This window comes from Lonchura striata, chromosome 11 (genome assembly GCF_050655825.1).
Source record: "Lonchura striata isolate lonStrDom1 chromosome 11, ASM5065582v1, whole genome shotgun sequence".
NCBI lineage: Eukaryota > Metazoa > Chordata > Aves > Passeriformes > Estrildidae > Lonchura > Lonchura striata.
The window spans coordinates 8,907,983-8,925,989 of record NC_140713.1 but is presented as its reverse complement, the minus strand read 5'-3'; the positions used below and the strand labels follow the sequence as shown (position 1 = coordinate 8,925,989).

The 18,007-nt window shown below is 40.5% G+C and overlaps 2 protein-coding genes and 1 long non-coding RNA gene across 11 annotated transcripts in view; 1 reads left to right on the top strand and 2 right to left on the bottom strand.

Annotated features, from left to right (window-relative positions):
- Positions 1–1,629: 1,629 nt before the first annotated feature.
- FAAP24 (FA core complex associated protein 24) lies at positions 1,630–5,895 on the bottom strand. 3 transcript variants are annotated; one of them, XM_085589247.1, is made up of 6 exons: positions 5,797–5,895; positions 4,595–4,703; positions 4,157–4,308; positions 3,398–3,537; positions 2,965–3,117; positions 1,630–2,375 (listed from the first exon to the last, which is right to left on the bottom strand). In XM_085589247.1, exons 3-6 carry the CDS (start codon positions 4,266–4,268, stop codon positions 2,133–2,135), a joined length of 648 nt encoding a protein of 215 aa, XP_085445373.1. In that variant the 5' UTR covers positions 4,269–4,308; positions 4,595–4,703; positions 5,797–5,895; the 3' UTR covers positions 1,630–2,132. The 3 variants fall into 3 exon arrangements, with proteins under 3 accessions (XP_085445373.1, XP_085445372.1, XP_085445374.1); XM_085589246.1 differs by lacking the exon at positions 5,797–5,895 and having other exon boundaries at positions 4,595–4,935; XM_085589248.1 differs by lacking the exons at positions 4,595–4,703; positions 5,797–5,895 and adding an exon at positions 4,413–4,562.
- CEP89 (centrosomal protein 89) overlaps positions 5,060–18,007 on the top strand; it is a 34,405-nt gene continuing 21,457 nt past the window's right edge. For 6 of the 7 annotated variants that reach the window (XR_014957737.1, XR_014957736.1, XM_085589212.1 and 3 more), the window contains exons 1-10: positions 5,060–5,302; positions 6,977–7,083; positions 8,288–8,443; positions 10,687–10,885; positions 12,128–12,230; positions 14,053–14,081; positions 15,254–15,308; positions 15,908–16,126; positions 16,542–16,684; positions 17,037–17,087. Coding sequence is in view for 5 of the 7 variants with exons in the window: in XM_085589212.1 (XP_085445338.1) it covers positions 5,264–5,302; positions 6,977–7,083; positions 8,288–8,443; positions 10,687–10,885; positions 12,128–12,230; positions 14,053–14,081; positions 15,254–15,308; positions 15,908–16,126; positions 16,542–16,684; positions 17,037–17,087 (1,101 nt within the window). In the remaining 2 variants the exon portion in view is untranslated. The remainder of the gene's footprint in view (positions 5,303–6,976; positions 7,084–8,287; positions 8,444–10,686; positions 10,886–12,127; positions 12,231–14,052; positions 14,082–15,253; positions 15,309–15,907; positions 16,127–16,541; positions 16,685–17,036; positions 17,088–18,007) is intronic. The other variant, XM_085589211.1, reaches the window with a different exon arrangement.
- LOC146766391 (uncharacterized) overlaps positions 10,583–18,007 on the bottom strand; it is a 138,748-nt gene continuing 131,323 nt past the window's right edge. Inside the window, exon 3 of the long non-coding RNA XR_014957740.1 lies at positions 10,583–10,809. This is a non-coding gene — a long non-coding RNA (uncharacterized LOC146766391). The remainder of the gene's footprint in view (positions 10,810–18,007) is intronic.

Genomic DNA, 18,007 nt, shown 5'->3' with positions numbered 1-18,007 from the left:
CTGTTGAGAGAGAGAGAGAGACAGAGAGAGAGAGAGAGAGAGAGAGAGAGAGAGAGAGAGAGAGAGAGAGAGAGAGAGAGGAGAGAGACTCTTGCGGGGGGGAACTGAGATACACCAGATTTCTCCACCCTTCCATCTGCAGGGGACCAGCCCAGTTCTGTCCCTCCACCCTTGGGCCTACCTCTGAAGGCCACATGGCTTTTCCCCTCCCCACCCAGCCACGGCCGGGCAGGGGAGAGGCTGCACTGCGTGCTGACCAGAACCAAAGAGAGTGAGTTCCCCTGGGAATTCTGCTTTTAACCCCTCTGTGTTCTCAGAGGTGTGTCCACCTTCAATTGGTCAATATCCAAATTGACCTCTTCCTTCAGAGAAAAATTCTTTTTCCGTGTCAAACCACGACAATTATTTGTTCAAATTTCCTTTTCCTTGAAGAGAATTCAAAAGTCGTTAGAGATATATTATTGCATATGTAAATACAAACACCTTAATGTTAACATGTGCGGTAGATAGGGACAAGCGAACAGATTTCGGGATGTAATGGAAAGCAAGACCCTTCCCCCCTCATCCTGTGATATGTAATCCATCACCCCTGAGACATGTAGCCCCTCCTAACTCAGTAGTTTTCCACCCCTTACTAACCCTAGAGACCCTACCTTCTTCCTTTGACGTAGCAAAGCCCCCTTGACTATTTAACCTCACGAGATAAGGTAATAAACGCCATTTGACCATCCACCACATTGGTGTCTGTGTATGTCTGTGGCCCAAGTGGCCCAGGCGAGGCCGGGCTGCCGTGCTGTCCCTTGGAACCAGGTCGCCTGCCTTCTCATCAGCAGGCAACAAACATGTACAGATATATCCTGATTATCATTATTGACAGCCAATGAAAGAGAAAATCTTATAGGCTGACTTCTCCCCACTAATACCTGGCCTTTCTGGCTGAGATGCCAGACTCATGATCACACTGCTTAATTCTTTTTCAGTTAAAGATGATGAGAGTTGTGAGAAAAGCTGTGCCTTCAATGAGGCCTGGCCTTGCACACATCTAGTAAAAATGGTATTTCTGTGTCTGAAGTTTCTCAAAAGGCAGATCTTTGCCATGGAAATGCAACTCTTAGTCAGTGACTTTGTTGGGAGAAGGTGAAATAAAATGCAGCTTGTGCTGTCCTAATGCAATAAAATTGCACAATACAAACCTGATGTTCATAATGCATTATGTTACATACATCAAATTACACATGCACAGGTAAGTTTTTCAAAAGGGTGACCTTCTATAATTTCTTATGCAGTCTTAACCAGTGTTAAAAATACATTTAACATTTGAAATGCTGATGGTTGCAGTTCCAAAGCTGCTAACTCATAATGTCTGAAAATGTAATAGCAAGTAGGATCTTAACTTGATGATTTACTGAATCTTTATGTTTTATATAAATTATTAATCCTTTGCTACTTAGATGAACTGGTACAAAATTTCTCACAGATTTGAGAAATTAGTATTGCTTATATTTAGCCTGCTGTTGTACTTCTTAATTCAATCACTGTGTTTCATCAAAACTTCTCAAACCTCCTCTATGATTCCGAAAATCCTTGGCAGGGATGATGGGGGCAAAATAATAAAGTGATCATTGAGACTTTTGCAGATGGATGGCTACTTTAATAAGAATTAACTGTCCTGAATAGCATGAAGTCAAACCTGTATTCCAGTAGGAGTTTCCAAAGGAACTCCAAAAAGTTATAAATCAAAGGTGTTACTCTAAAGCAATATATGCTAACTTTTTAAACACACATAACCTATTTCCAGTTACTGAGAAGTTACTATGCACATATTCATATGGTGGTTTTTTCTTCTGGTAGACCAAAGTAAGCAAGCAGATTGCTCTTCCATATTGAAATACAGATGTTGAAAAAGACAGCTCTCTTGGTTTTTATTTCTTCCAGATAAATGCAAAATACAGACTTCTTTCCAAGGCAATTTGCACAGCTTAATCTATATGAACTGAGCAGATGTAAAAAAAAGAAGCATCAGAGTCCAGTTACAGAAATCGGCATAATATGTGATTATTAAAACCAAACCTTTATAATTGAGAAGAAAAAAAACAAGATTTGATTTTGCAAAATAGCACTGCTCATGCACGTCAGGAATGTAAAAAAGTATAAATTTGTTGCGCTACTGTTTGTCCAACTGCTTGCTCAAGCTCACGGATGGCTGCGTTACAAAGCCGGTGGATGCTTCCAAAGCGCTGCAGTAAAAGCAGAGCTTTTGTTTTCCCAACGCCGGGGATGCGCTGCACCGCCTGCAGCACCGCGGCTTCTGGCAGCTGGGCGCGCTGCTTGCCGAGGAAGGGGCTGGCGCCGCGGTCCCTGCTCTGCTCCCGCACCTGGAGCGGAGAGAGCTGTCAGCGACCCCAGCGCTGCCGCCAGAGCCCTGCGGCCAGGCTGGCACCGGCCGTCACCCCTGCACAGCTCACGGCAATCGCTAGCAAGCTGGACATGCAAGCTCCCTCCTCCATCCCTTATCGGATGCACTTCGACAAAACCTTACTAAGGAACAATTTCTTAACAGCAACAACAAATGAAAACAATTGTTTCTGTCACCTTTCGGATGCAATCAGAGAATGGGTAACAAGAAACAATTTAAAAACAGTTTCCCTAACCTTAGAGAAAGCAAAATTTCAAGTTGATTTTGACAGTGATAGTTGCCTAATGCGACCTAGTGGCACCTCATACAAGATTACATTTTAAAAATCCAGGATTATATTCTTCAGCCTTTTTTCTTTGTTCCCAAATGAACCTTCTTCACACTGAACTGTACTACTGTATCACTGTTGCAGAAGATTTACTCCTTACATTCAAATGATGCTGTGCTCCTTTAAGATCCTATGTATTCTCTCTGCAATGAGGTGATCACTGGGGAGATCTACCTGCTTTGCTGTACATCACATATTTTAATATAGCACAGAAACTTACTAGTTGAATAATAAGCTGAGAAGCTTCTCCTTGATTCGCCACAGGAAGCAACACCATTCCAAGTTCGAGTACAACAAGTTTTTGTACTCCTAGGTAGTACTGATCACTGATTTGGGTTTTCTCTACGATTACAATTCCCCTAAGACTGCTGGCCTGTATTGAAATGAAAAAGATATTAGGAAAAACCTTGTTAATGACAAGTTAATGCCTAATAGCAAATCAGAGGAAGAACACAAGTTGCAGGAACAGGACAGAGGTTTAATACAGCACTATCACACAGTTGCAGAATTTTTCAGTTCCCAGGTGAAAATTATCCCAAAAAGTCACCTCCAATGGAATTTAAAAAAATAAACAAAACCACAAGAAGAATGTTCTCAGAAGCATGGAATAAACAAGTATCAGATGAAAACTTTTCTGTTTATATAGCACTTACATTTCTAAACCTAACCAATCTTCGTTTGAATTCATCCCCTGCAACCAAATCTGCTTCAGAAATAAGTAAAATGCAAGTTCTGTTTGGAAGATGGAAGTCCACCAGTCCCAAGGCATCTTCAAAGATGAGTCTAACTTTCCCTTAGGGTGAGATTGTTAGAGGAAAAAATACTGTAGTTAAATATGTACTAACCAATTATTTCACAGCACAGCCTTCCTGAAGTGTCAGTAATTCTAGTGACTTCATACTGAACTTTATTAAAAGCCTTTTTTCCCTTTAAGTAAATCTATTACAAGCAATCTGAACTACTGTGTGATGTCTTTAGTAATGTAAATTAATAGCAGTTCCAATCTACAGATTTAAAAGTACTAGAGCTGTTCAGTGAACCCTAGACTTGAACAAAAATATCACATGCTTTTCTGGAGGGATCATCACAATTTAGTTTGTTGTGCCAGCAAGATGGTAGCAGAGTAGAGATGTAAATTCAAGGGAGCTTAGGGGAGATGCTTATCCGCAAAGCCCCACAACAGCAGATTGTGCTGCTTCCCTGCAATGCTCTGCAGCTGTGAAAACTGAGCTGATCTCCCAGATACGTGCCAAACAAACGGGATCTTTCAGCCTGCTACCATAGTCCATACCACAAATATGGGATCAGTCAGGCACAGAGTAAAGCGCATTCCAGCCATTTAACTTTACTGGGCAATAGAGGGGGATGATTTGCCTGACTTGCTCTTCCTCTTCCAATTTGTTTGTGCTTACCTTGTAGCCTTTGGGCTAGCTCTGACCCTCTCCACTTCTCATTTCCAATCACATGCCCGTAAGGGACAACTATAGATCCTGCTGTCACAGGAAGCTTTGCTTTTGTTGTCATCAGACCTCCCTTAAAATCCTCCTTCAGTAGCAGATATACCCTAGAAAGAAATGTGGAAAAGTAGGAACGCATTTTACAAACCTATTCCAAGCTTATAAATTTTAATCATAAACTTAGGATGCAATATTCTGGAAGAGGCACTACCTCCTTCCTCAAGCTTCCTTACAGCTAAGGTGAGCATATCAAATCAGCCAGCAGTCTGTTCACTTTAATACAGGCTGTTGGGCTGGCTTGCAAATTCCACTTTGCGCTTTACCGCTCAGTCTGAAAAACGCCTGAATTAAAACACACAGATGGTGAAAAAACCCACATTGCCTTTTCCATACCTTCAGCCACCCTTGCTGGGAGAAAATCTTCCTGAATTACAAAGCCAACTCCAGAGGCACCTCCATCCCTCAGCTGGTGGAAGTCTCCAGACCAATTATTACAAGGTAGCTGCTGGGAGAGATTGTTTTCAGGTTTGCCAGCTTTACGCGGTGTTCTGACTTTAACAAGCCTTGGAGGCTAAGGTACGATCTAAGTACAAGCACCACCGAGCAGCCGGCACCACGGCACATTCGCACACCGAAACGGATGCCGGAGCGGAGCCCGCGCTGGGGAGCGGGGAGAGGCCGCAGGGCGCTGCCCGGCCCGGGGGAGCCGCCGGCCCGGGGGAGCCGCCGGCCCGGGGGAGCCGCCGGCCCGGGGGAGCCGCCGGCCCGGGGGAGCCGCCGGCCCGGGGGAGCCGCCGGCCCGGGGGAGCCGCCCGCAGCAGCCACGGGCCGCCGGACCGCGGGGCCGGGCGGCGGCAGCGGGAGGAGGAGCGGAGGAGCGGAGGCGCCTCAGCCGGGGCGGTTGCTACGGCCGAGCGAGGCTGAGTAAGGCCCGCGCTGACTGGAGGAGCGCGGCCCGCAGCAAATCCGCCCTGGCCTTGTTTCCAGGCGGGTCGCCAGGGCGAAGCGTCCGGCGCGGCGGGGAAGCGGCTGTGAGGCGGTGCTTGGAGCCGTCCCGTCCTGATGGCGTTCCTGTTCGGGAGAGGCCGGAGGGGCCCCTTCGTGAGTATCGCTGTGCTGAGCGCGGGGCGCCGCCACCGAGAGCGGGGACAGCAGGACACGGGGCTCAGTGCGCGGCTGGGACCGGGGGCGGCTTCTGCGGCTGATGCCGGTATCGCTGAGCACTTTGGAGCGAAAACCGGGGAGAAGAATGAAGCCCGAGGCGAGATAAAGTGGTGTCCGGGGGCCGGTGCGCTCCTTTGGCTCGGTGCCGGGCCTGCCGGCTCCTCAGAAGCGCCGAGCTTCCCTCGGCGCGCCTCCGCTCCGGGAAGCGCTGGGCGCGGCCCGGGCTGGCAGCGCCGCTCGCTCGCTCCCCGCGCTTGCCGGGCCGCCCTCCGAGCGGCGTTCTGCTGTCAAGTGAGCTGAGAAAAGTTCTGATCGGCGGCTCAGAGCAACCGAAGGCTGTGCGGGTCGTCTTTTCCAGAGTATTTGAACTAATGAATCTTTGTTCATTGCTACAGCGGAATATTGATCTTGTGTTGCTGTCATACTCTTACCGTGGGATGACTTTACTCCAGCTGTGTTCCCTGGCAGTCTTAGTAGGGTCAGTCGTAGTCGTGTCTGCAGTCAACAGCCTGTAGTAAACGAAATGACGCATGCCAGACACACGTGCCAAATTAGGGAGCAGTGCATTTGCAAGACTGAGTAAAAAGGCCGTCTTCTAATGCACCATTTAATTATTTGGTGTGACTTAATGTAAAACCGAAATATTTCCCAGTTCACATCTTCAGTCTCGTGCTGAAGTGAATTAAAGAATAACTGGGGGGGAAAGATCTGTAGCAGAAATAGCAGGAGCTTAGTCTGTTTCACTCCATAGGAAAGTAAAATCTGCCCAAAGGTGATGGACTTTATTATGGACTTTATTATTATTATGATGCCTAGAGAGAGAACAAAAGGTAATGAGCACAAACTCAAGCACAGACAATTCAGCTTTAACATAATAATAAAATGTTGTGGGGTGGTTCAGCAAGATACACAGGACTTGACTGGACAGGATGCCAAGCAACCCTCTTGTGGCTGACCCAGCTTTGAGCAGGAGCCTGAGCTAGACAATCTCCAGAGCTCCCTTCCAACCTCAGGCAGTATACAGTTTCCTTCACAGTACTTTTGTAGGAACTCTGGTCCTGATTTTCTGAGCTGGTATTTAAGGTTATACCATTAAAAAAAAAAAAAAAATACTGTGCTTGCTGATGAAAAAAATGTTTTTTTTTTTATTTTTTTATAATTAAGGTTGAACCTTTGACTGCAAAACTTAGTGGTAGGGTTTTTTTGGACTAATATCGTTAGTCTGAAGCAGCATTCCGATACTTTGAAAAAAGTTATTTTCTAGTCCAATTTTCTTGTATATCTATAGGAAAAAGATGAGTAAGTTACAATTCTGGTTTTGCAAATTGTGATATAATGGATAGAAAATGTACATTAATGGGTCTCATGTAAATTACATTTCTAACCTTCAAGAGCAGCTGTTCATAAATGTTAAATGAACTTGCCAGCTTTACATGGTGTTCTGATTTTAAGGGGAATGAAATGCCATTTCAAGTCTCTGTTTACATTAATTGCATGTAATCGTTCACGTTTTTGTATTATTTTGCATTGTTAGTTTCTGTGCACATTCAGTTCTGTGTTTTTTCTCATTGTAATGCTTAAAGTCAACTAATTTTATTTTAAATCATTTAGAAACATATAGCTCATGGCCTGGTCCCTGCTGCTACCATAGCTCCTAAACCTGCAGTTCCCCGCACCCCTCCCCCTCGTAGTCCAAACCCTTCTCCAGAAAGGCCCAGGTATGTGTTGGTTTTGGGGATTTTTTGAATTATTTTTTTCTTTTTTTATATATTTTTGTTGTTTCATCAGATATTGTAGCATACTATAAAAATCTGATTAGAAGAATTGCATGTCTTTACAATATTTACAAAACTTTACATAAAAAGAATATATTTTTGGTGGGGGGGCAGTTTCACATTCTGAACTTTTTTCCCCACGCCTAAGCATGGTAAATCTTCAGGACAGTAACTGTTATGAACATGTCACTTATCTGAGTCAATTAAAGACGAATTAACTATTTAAAGTTAGTGGAATTTTTAATTTGGCTACTACAGTAGAGTGTAGGACTGCAGCAGCACGAGTGCTGTAAATCAGGAAGTGTTGGCTCATTAGAAAAACATGAATTAAACCTTGCTACCATACCAAGGACTTAAAAAACTGACATGTAGCACCACGCTGGATTGGAAAAATGCAACTTATTTTTAAGTTGTAGTTTCTTACAGTTCTTATTCTATGCTTTCTCTACATTCTAGTTGTTTTCCATGGCCTTTTTAGTGTCTGTCACACTCCTACTTAATTCTAGCTAATTTCTTCTTTCTTTTTGGCCTCAAGTTCTTGTCATTCATTTTACAGTTATGAGCATTTCAATTCATTTGTCTTAGTTGCAACATTCTGGAAGAGATATTATTTTTCCTTTTCATCATACCCTTCTCCGTACTCCACAGCATCACACAAATAGGCACTTCTGTTTGCTTGTCCTGGTTTGCAGTGTGCCATGATTTATTAACAACTTCAGAATCATCAGTAAAAGGTTTAGAGTAGAGAATAATGGAGACAAAATAGCGGGACATGGAAAACCTTTTCAACACAACACAAGGAAGTATTGTTATGGCTAAAATGAATGCTAAATACTGTAAATTATTGATGTGAATTTTGGGGAAGTAGCTCAGTATATTCCAAGATTATCACAGATGTGATTTGGGAAAACCAGTAGATACTGCACCTTACTCTTGGATAGCTGCACTACAATAGCAAGCTGTTTTGTGCTTTACTTTGGGAGGTTTATAACCAGTCCCATAGCATTCAGTGATATTTATGCTTGTTAACTGTGAACAGTTTGCTTTGATTAAGTAGCAAAGCCATTTTGCAAAGGAAAAGGTATCAAATGTGGAGCACAGAGAAAGCCTCAGTATTGCTTCATTGCTCTGTTCTGTTTTCTTCCAGGTCTGCTCTAGCAGCAGCAATCCTTGCAACAACACTAACAGGGCGCACTGTTGCTATTCCTCAGCCTCGGCAGAGATCCCTTTCTGAAAGTGATTCCACCTTCTTGGAACAAGAATGTTTTGAACCATATGCAACAGTCACAGAGCTCAGAACAGGGTAGTGTATGCTTTCTGATTTGATACCTTAATTAGAAATAGAATCTCTCAATGATCAACTTTACCAAAGGGTGACAGCAAATTCCTGCTGTTACAGATACTTACTTTTTTCTTACCATATCATAAATTCAGTCTGAAGTGTCTAACAATCCTTATTCCATTTCTTGTAAAGTGATGTCACATATACAATCTTCAGAGAGGCAGATTTTGTTTGTACAACAGTCATAAGCAAAATCATATACTATTTTTGTCAATTATGATCAATTTTACAGAATGTGATGGACTGAGGAATCACTTGAAGTACATGGAAGATATTCCCTTTTTGCTAAAATGATTATTTCAAACTGTCATTTTGGTAGAATTAGGAACCTTCTATCTCTAGTCTGACATTTTAAGATAGAGATGAAAGGGTAGTACTAGTGTTAATTGTCTATTTTAGAGTATACACATAGACACTGTCCTGGAGGTGGTTTATTATCCCATACCATTTTGGGTTTTTGATCTGTTCGGTTTAGTTTGTGCCCAGGGTGGTTGCTACCCCTGCTTCAGCCCCCGTCCTTCCTGCCTCTGGACTTTTGTGAAGAATGGGAGCCAAGCTAGGGTGTCTGGAGGGAATTTGGGGTGGGGTGAGGGGCATGGGCTCATTCCAGTGGACACACTGACCAAGGATCTTGCTGTTTCTGTGGGTTTTGCCTGCTGCTTTTTGGGTTGGGTTTTTTTTTTTTTTGTTGTTGTTGTTGGTTTTTTTGGTTAGTTAGTTGTTAGGTTGGGCTCTTCCTCTTCCTCTTCCTCTTCCTCTTCCTCTTCCTCTTCCTCTTCCTCTTTTCCCTTCCCCTCTTTTCCCTTCCCTTTCCCTAAGTATTTTTGGTTTTTTTTTGTTTGGTTGGTTGGTTTGGGTTTTTTGTTTGGCTGGTTTCTTTGGGGTTTTTTTATGATGGTTTGGCAGTGTGACTGAGCTTGCTGGCTTGGCCTCTTGCTGCTCTGCCCTCGGGAAGCCCAGGGCCAGTGTGTGCCTGCCAGGACCTCTGCACAGCCCAGGCCCAGGGAGCAGCCAGCTCCAGGCAGCAATCCCGGGTGGTCCCTCTGCCGTCTCTGGGAGCTGGGCTGCTGCTGCCAGCCCCCTCTGCAGTGCCTCAGCTGTGGCTCCGTGGTTTTTCCTGCTTTTTTGAGGAGAAGCTGTTTTGCCCTTCCCCTCCAGGTGGTAAAAAGTCCATCTACAGCTGCAGAGTTTGTGCTGCCTCTTGCTTGCTGTCCCAGGGGAGCCCGCCGTGCTGTTCCGGCTTGCTGCTCTGCGGTTTCCTGCTGCAGCCCCTTTGCCGTCCGGAGCGGGCACCGCGGCTGGCTGCTCCTGCGAGTTTGCGATGGCGGCGCCGTCTCCATCCCCGTGTGCCGGCTGCGCCCGCCATTGTCCGGCCGAAGGCGCGGAGCCACAGCGCCCCCTGCGGCCGTGGAGGAATCATCGCACCCGCGCGGCCGGCCGGGAGCCAGCAGCGCCCCTGCTGGCTGCAGGCGTAACTGCAGCCAGGGGCACGTGCAGGCAGCCGAGGCTGCTGAGGGGATTCTGGGGGGGTGAGGTTCCACAGTTTCAACATTTAGCTTTTTTTTTTTTTTTCTGGTTCTGTGCCTTGCAGGTATCCTCATTTTTTTTTTTAATAAACAGTTTTTTTTCACTTTCACCCCCTGTTATTCATTTCTCTCATTGGCAGAAGGGAGTTATTGAAGCCCCTTCTTGTCGCCCTGGTTCTTATGATTTTCTAAAGCCTTCTGAGTTTACATTCTGTTCGAGAATTTTCTCACACAACTTTCTGTAAGCAACCTATTGATTTGCATTTCTTCATAGGGGTGGACAAACTTGATGTACTAGTAGTTTGTCCAATGCCTTTGGAGCGGTGGCACATTCACTCTCCAGTCCACTGTCACCTTTGGAAAAGTAGAAAGCTGGAGTCAGAAAATAAACCTACCTTCTTTTCAACTTGCAAATAGCAGTGGCTCACATCGTGCTTTCACATGTCCTATAGAGACACCTTCTCTTTAGAGGAAATGCTCATTCCAGGGTGTTTTCTCCTGAAATTTGTCTCAAAAGCAAGACAACTACATTCTTTGTTTGCAGCTAACAGAGGCTTAGATGTCTGTCTGTCTCTCTGGATTTGTGTATATTTTAAGACTGATGGTTCTGCTTTGCTAGTGTTGAATTATTTTGAAGAGTAGGCACTGCTGAAACAGGCATTAAATTGCTTTTTGCAGCTCTGACTGGAGACTTGATGGTTGTGACAGGTCTCTACAGTCCCTGGAAGTAACGGGCAGTTATGGTGAAGAAGAGGACATGGATACATATCTTTCAGATGCTGATAAAGAGGCAGAGTCCAGCTCTAAGAGTAATGAGAAAGGGGAAGGAAGCTTTAGCACCAATGCTATTTATGCTGTTCCCTGCAAAACTAAAAAGGTAAGATTTTTAAACGCATTTGTTCCTTTACCATGTTTTAATATATTAATGCACGTCAATATTTCAGATGCTTTGCATTCTCTTCTTGTCTTTAGACATGTATTCAATATTTATTTTGCATGCTAATTTTTGTGATTCATTTACATGAGTTAGGTAGGTTTGTTGGTTGTCACAGACTCTTTCTCTCTGGTTATTAGGAGTACATTGGTATTGTATATAATTATCATGCATAATTATATTGTATATAAATATCATGCATAGTCTTGTAAAATGTCCACTAATTTATATTGAGCATGGTACTAACATAGTAGGTGGTTTGTTAAAAGCACTGATACATGGTGAAAGCTTAGTTAATGGTTCACTATTGTGCTAATGAGCACAGACCTATACAGAAATGGGAAGATTTTGAATCAAACAAAATAATTGAACCTTTTCTTGAAGACCAGGGAATTTTTGTATGTTTTGGATTGTCTTAGCCAATAATGAACTTAACACTCCTAAGGCACATTTAAAGTTAAATCAAAAATGAGACAAAAATTTAACAGGAAGAAGTACCTGAGTAGGAAAAAGGCAATAAAAGATCTCTTAAAAAATGTTTCTTCAGAAAAAACCCAGCACTAGTAAAGTAGAACGATCAGTCTTAGAGTGTAAACCACAAATCCCAAAACGTGAAAGAATCCATAAAACACCCCAAGGTGAAGAGACATTAAGAGGAGAGAAGGGGAAGAAATAAAAAAAAAAGGTGAGAGGGAATGAGTAAAATATGTGAAACATTTTGTGTGATCAGTGGGAAAACCAGCAAAGAGAATGTTAACAATGGTTCATTAATCTCTCACAGCAGTGATACAGTAGATAAATGGTTGATAATCAAGGTCATGTACACCCCAGCAAACAAGCAAAAGAGAATAATTTCATGGACCTTTGTAACCAAATAAGGTGACAGAGAATACTTGAACTAATCACTTCATACTTGCTAGCCTCCCGTTGGTCATTGTAAGGTTTCAATTTTATTTACATAGAGCCCGAAACAACAGCAACACAAAAAAACCCCACAAAGTCCTCCCAAGAAAGCAAGAGAAGAAAAAATCTTATATTTTACTATTTTAAAATACTAGTCAGCAATTCTGAAGGAGACTGAGATGTTAATACACTAAATCTGTCATACAGATATCAAGGTACTATCAGTGGGCTATTTTAAGAGTGATCTCATGATTTAGAGAGGTTTGTCTTATTCTTACATAGGAGGAGTTTCCATCTCCTATTCCTAATGCTGATAAGAAACAGGTTTCTTCCCATGAAACTGAGTGTGAGGTGGTGGTGGATAAGTCAAGTGTGCAAATAGAAGGTAAGTAAACTTAGTCAAAATGCCATCCATACCTTTTAATACCATTGGGAAAAAAATTAATAAAATAAACATAGTACTATATTGTAATATTATACTCCTTTTAAAAGGGCAGTTAAAGAAATACTAGTAAATACTTCACGATTTCTAATAGTTACAGAAAATTTAAAACCTGCATAAAGAGGGAAGATTAGTCTCTATTCACTGTGGAATGAACTGTCAGCCACGGTAAAATGAGGGTGTGGGGTGAAGGTTTTGTGAACTCTTGTCTTGTAAAGTACAGTCATTCTCTACTATGCTTTTGTTGGTACAGGTGCCAGAAGCAGTCAGGTTTGTAATATGGAACTTTTTGGAGTGCTACTGCGTTCAGGAAAAAAAAAAAACCAAAAACAAAACGGAAGAATGTAGAAGCCGTAGAAACGAGCAGTGTTAAAAAAAAAAAAAAGCTAGAGATAGAGGAAAACAATTTTAGTCAGTTATTTTACTTGTATGAAAAAATGCCATGTCTGAAAAACAGTAGTGAAAACTTCTTGAGTTTTTTAATACTTAAATGGCATGGTAGTAGTGTTGTTTATACCTTCTACAAAAATTGGATCATTATTGGTGTCCTGTTGTTTTTTCAGAATAGAGAAGAAAACATGATAATCAGTCTCAGGCTATCAACCTAAGCACTGAATTTTTAAGCTTCACAAATAGGTTTTTTTCAGTAAATAGTTTTTGTTAGATTAGGGACATTTGGGTTGTTACTGGATGTGTCCTTATTTTCTAAGGCTATTTTCTTAAAACAATAGAATCTTGTGGACATAAAAGTTATAACAATAGAGCAAGACCAATCTAGTGGTAATAGCAGTTTTCTTGCATAATTGTCTTGTCTGTTATTTTCAAATCAGGAAAAGGGAAATAAGAATTAGTTTCAGAGCTGGACAACACAGTTTTTACAGAGGATGGTTGTAGCAATGATGAATGGAAAAACATGGACTCCCCATAGCAGTTGCAAAGGAAAATGGTTTCTTGCAAAAAACCAGACCTTTTTATGGTGCATTCAGAGAGTAAATTCTTACCTGTTTCCATTCTCCTGAAACAGAACAAAAATGCATTGGCTACCTGCCACTGCAGGTGTTGCTGTTTGCATGTTCTTTCACACAATCACCTTTTTGATCACTCAGTGTCCACATGTCCCCTTGACCCATCAGAATCCCAAACAAGAGGTGATCACACACCAGTTATATTACTCGTTTTCTGTTTACATGACTTGGTTTTTAGGTTATGTGACTTGTTTTCTGTCATCCCCTTAGCTGAGGCTTTCCCAGAGTGCTTTCTGGTGAGCTGAAGTGACAGAAATGAATAGAAGTGAGCAGAGGCTTGTCAAGCCCTTATTATGTAAGATTTTTCTTATCTCCTACAGATGGTTGCACTCTGTAGCTAGTGGATAGGAAAGAAGAAACAAAACTGAGTCAATTTGCAAAAAATTGTATCTTTCTGACTTTTATTAATGTTGGATCCCAGGAATTTTTTCAGTATTCTTTCAGTGGACTCTGTTTATTTCTCTATTTCATAGAGAACAATATTCAGAAGGAAGGGTTACTTTGATATAACCATTTGGGAAGTGAAGGCATTAAACTGAAAAAAGGTAGAATATATGCACTGTTTCTAATCCCTCTTCTACACAGTAAGTGCTGCAGGTCTTGAAAGCATCTATGGTTTGGGAAGGACTCCCTTGCATTTATTACATGTGTGCATACATATCCTTATGAGCCCTTACAGCTTATGGACTTAAAATAATTTTTTTTTCTAATTGACTGAAAGATCTGTTTTTCTTTAACAGAAGACCAAAATCTTGGCTTGAATGTAAAGGTAAGACTTTTATAAAGGTTGATTTATGCATTTTAGAAAATAGGGTGTCATAAAAAGCTGATAGGTTTGCAGTCACTTAAAAGAAAACCAATTTATTGCCACTATGGAATATTTTCCTTTTGGAGTACAGGAATGGCTAATCATTCCTTTTTAAAAAATGCAACTATGTAGGTAAATGGGCCATACAAAAGTTGTTGAGTTTTTTTATAGTATGTCATCTGTTATTCCTCATGTGAAAGAAAGAAACTGAGAATGAGAGACAACATGCTATAGCAAGAGATAGCTTATACTGTTAATATACAAATTCTGAAATGACTTTACTGCATTTTTGTATAGTTTTCTTTTTGAGCTGATCTGACTGCTTTCTTAAGCTTGAAAAGGAATACCTAAAAATTTAGTTTCTCAGATCAACTTGCCAGAAGATGGTTTATGAAAATAGTTAGTTCTTCCATTGTTATCATAGCTTCTTTTCTACAGGTTCTTAACCACATATCTTTTTCTTTGAAATTGTTCATGAGTTTTGTCTCATTTAGTCATTGGTGTCGCACAGTATCATCAATGGTGTGTTAAATTACATGACAGCACATCCTTACAAAACTTCACTGCTGTTTAAAAACATGGAGAAAGTCTCTACATTACCTTCGCCTCAAGTAAATACATTAGCATAAATGACCCTGTAATTCTTTCCTGGTGAAAGAACCTTCTCAAAACATACAAATACTTCTGTATTTTTTCCAGTAAAGCAAGAACAAAGTTCATCAACTCTGAAAAACATGTTACATTTGAATTGATTTGCAGATACCTGACATAATTGATTAGTCCAAAGTCTTACTCTACAAACTAACAAGTGGGAAGAATACCTTTCCTGTTTTGTCAAGAAGCTTTGTGTTTGAGACTTTTATGTCAGGTGTAAACAAAACTGTTTTGAGAATGGTACGTTTCTGACTACTAAAGATACTAGTGAGTTTTTAGGTGTCTACAAGTGACTGATGGCAGTGATAATTGATAAAATGATATCTAGATGAGTAGATGGTAAGATGTGTATTATCAAAAGTGAAATCAATCTTCAATGTAGTTGATACAAAAGAAATGCCTTCAAAAGTTTTATTTCTTAAGTTCGTCAGCAGTGATGCTGTTAAAGCAGATTATCTCTTTTTTTATTTCTCTGCTAGGAGGAAAAATTAGTAGCTGAAAATCTGATACATGAGAAACCCCCACCATCCCCAGGTACTTTGGATTTTTCTGTGACTTTGCTAGACATTTTCACTTTATTAATATGCATGTGTATATGAAAATCAGTTTTTCTGATGCAGCACTATATACACAGTTTTGCAGATAATCTAGAAGTTTACTTTTGTAAGAATTGTTCAGTAACTTCTATTCAGTAACACTGAAGATGTTCAGTGGGAAGGAATGCAAAGTTTTCATTGTATGGGTGATTAAAATTTGCAGGGATCAAGAATACTGACTAGTCCATGCAGGGCACAAAGACTTTGCTTATTGCAGTGGACATTTTAGTTTCACCTCTCCAGTCACTGATGTTTGGAAGAGAGAGATCTGCTGACACTATCTTTTCCATTAAAAGAAGGAATGTTTTTAGTGTCTGAGAGAAAAGATGGGAACTTGCAGTCACTCCACAGCTCTCTTTCCAAATCCGCTTTTTTATGTTGTTTCTGGTCTTACCTTTTGGGAGTCATGAGCTGACTTAGATCTTATAAAGTGGGACTCATATATAATGTTAATATTAGAAAAAATGGATTGTAATTTGCTGAAACTCCTGTTCCAGTCTGGATGCCATTTAAATACCTTGTTCTGTGGCATTACAGATGTGTCTGTCCGGGCAAGGCAAGTATGGGGAAATAGAAGCAAAGAAAAGTTCAGAGAACTACAACACGAAAACTGGTCTCTGAGCAAGGCATACCAAGCTGTGGTCCAGCAATATGAGGGAACAAAGCAGCTCATCGAAGAACAGCAATTAAAGCTGAAGAGACTAGAAGAAGAAAACAAAAGGCTTAAAGAAGCTGCAGAGAACTCACCTAGAGGAGGTGGAAGAAGCATATAAGATATTCTGTAGTTATCTTGTTTCAATTTTTCTAATTTCTTTCAACTTTTTCCTCTAGCAGCAGGTTTCAAGTCACTGATTTGGACAAGTATGTATGCAGAAGTAGTTTCCAAACAGTGTTTCTACATTTGTAGAAATTTCCTTTTTGTCAAGCAATATGTACATGATAAAAAAAATTACTTAATTGTTTATTACTTGTTAATAATTACTTGTTGTTTGAAATAGAATGGATTTTTTGCTAGCAGTTTTTCATGGGATTTTTCCATAACAGTATTTTGAGAGAAGTTATTATTTATTATTCTAGCTTATTTAATTTTTTTTCATTACAATTACTAAATTGTTGTGAACATTTCTTGAATTTTAATGGAACTTTCTTATTGCATGTTTGTTTTAATTAGAGGAGGCAACAGAATTACTGTCTCTCAGACAACAAGCACAAGAACTGGTAGATGAAAATGATGCTTTGAAAATGGTGGTCCATCGTTTAAATGTGGAATTAAGTCGCTATCAAACTAAATTCAGGTCATTGTCCCAAGAAGAGGTGAGACTTGGTTATCAAGACAGTTTCTACTGAAATGTCTGGCGTCTGTTATTTAATCTTTTGAGTTTTTATGACTGTTTTCTCCAGATTTGCCATCAAGTCTACAAATTGCACAGGTTTTTTCTGAAATTTAAAATAAGTCTTTATCATTAAGTCTAATATTAAGAATTCAGTATTATTTTGTATCACTAAGATACTGAACTTTCAGATTTACTGGGTGTGTGTTACATATGCAACACATGTAATGAAAACATAAGCTTGTTTGGGGTGATAATTGTGACTGCAGTGGACAGTTGCTGGTGCTTCAAAAAGCAGGAATTAATGTCGGTATCTTCTAAAATATCTATTCTAGAATGCAAAGCTGAAAAGCTTCCCCATGGAAGGACCACCACCACCATGGCTGGTAAGTCAAATAATATTTGCACTTAACTGTTCCTTCCTCTCTAAGCAAAGAAGTAGAATTTCTTTGCTGGAATCAAAGTATTCAGCTCTTACTCTGCTGAACTATGACCTAATAATAGAATATTATAAACATTTCTTTTGTTGCAGAAAAATATGTATGGCAGAACTTTATCATGAATGTGTGCAGTTCCAGTTGAATGTACAGTAAGCTACAAACTGCACATAGTCCCCAACTTTGAACTATTGAAAAGTATTGTTACTCTGAGACTCATAAATGCCAACTTCACTTAGAATTGTCCAGCATATAGTTTGCTTCAAAGTCTTTCAAGGTCTATTGCTTGATTGTTACTCTGAATTGGTAATCTTTTGCTGTTACTTTTTTTGCGATTATGCTACAAGAAAACCGAATATTTCTGATTATTGGAATGGTCATGGATCCAGTAGCAGCCCATGAATTTCTGACAAGGGGAAGGCAAATAGTTTGTGAAAGGGAATGCATTTGTAATATGTAAAAACAATTTCTCCTTGAAATACTAATCTTATAGTTTCCTTCCTCGCTGTTACTGAGAACTGTACAGAATGATACAGAATGGGAAAATTCTCCTGCTCTGTCTTTTTAGCCAAAATAGCCAGTAATCAAATACGTATGTATTTAGTCTTAAAGATGCAGATTTGAGAGTGTAAAAATTCCTTTCCCACTTACTAATGAATCTGGGATAATTTATTCTTGCAGTAGTAAATGCTATAGTGTTTGACTCTTGTTTTGTATTCATTTGCATCCGTAATCTGCTGTGTTACATCTAGTGATAAGTTAAAGCTGCTTTTTAGAAGAAAGATGCAAGGAAAGCATGAGGTCTTCTCTTTTCCAAAGCTTGCTCCTAATACAGTACTGTGAAGTGTTTCTGCAGCATCATTCTGCAT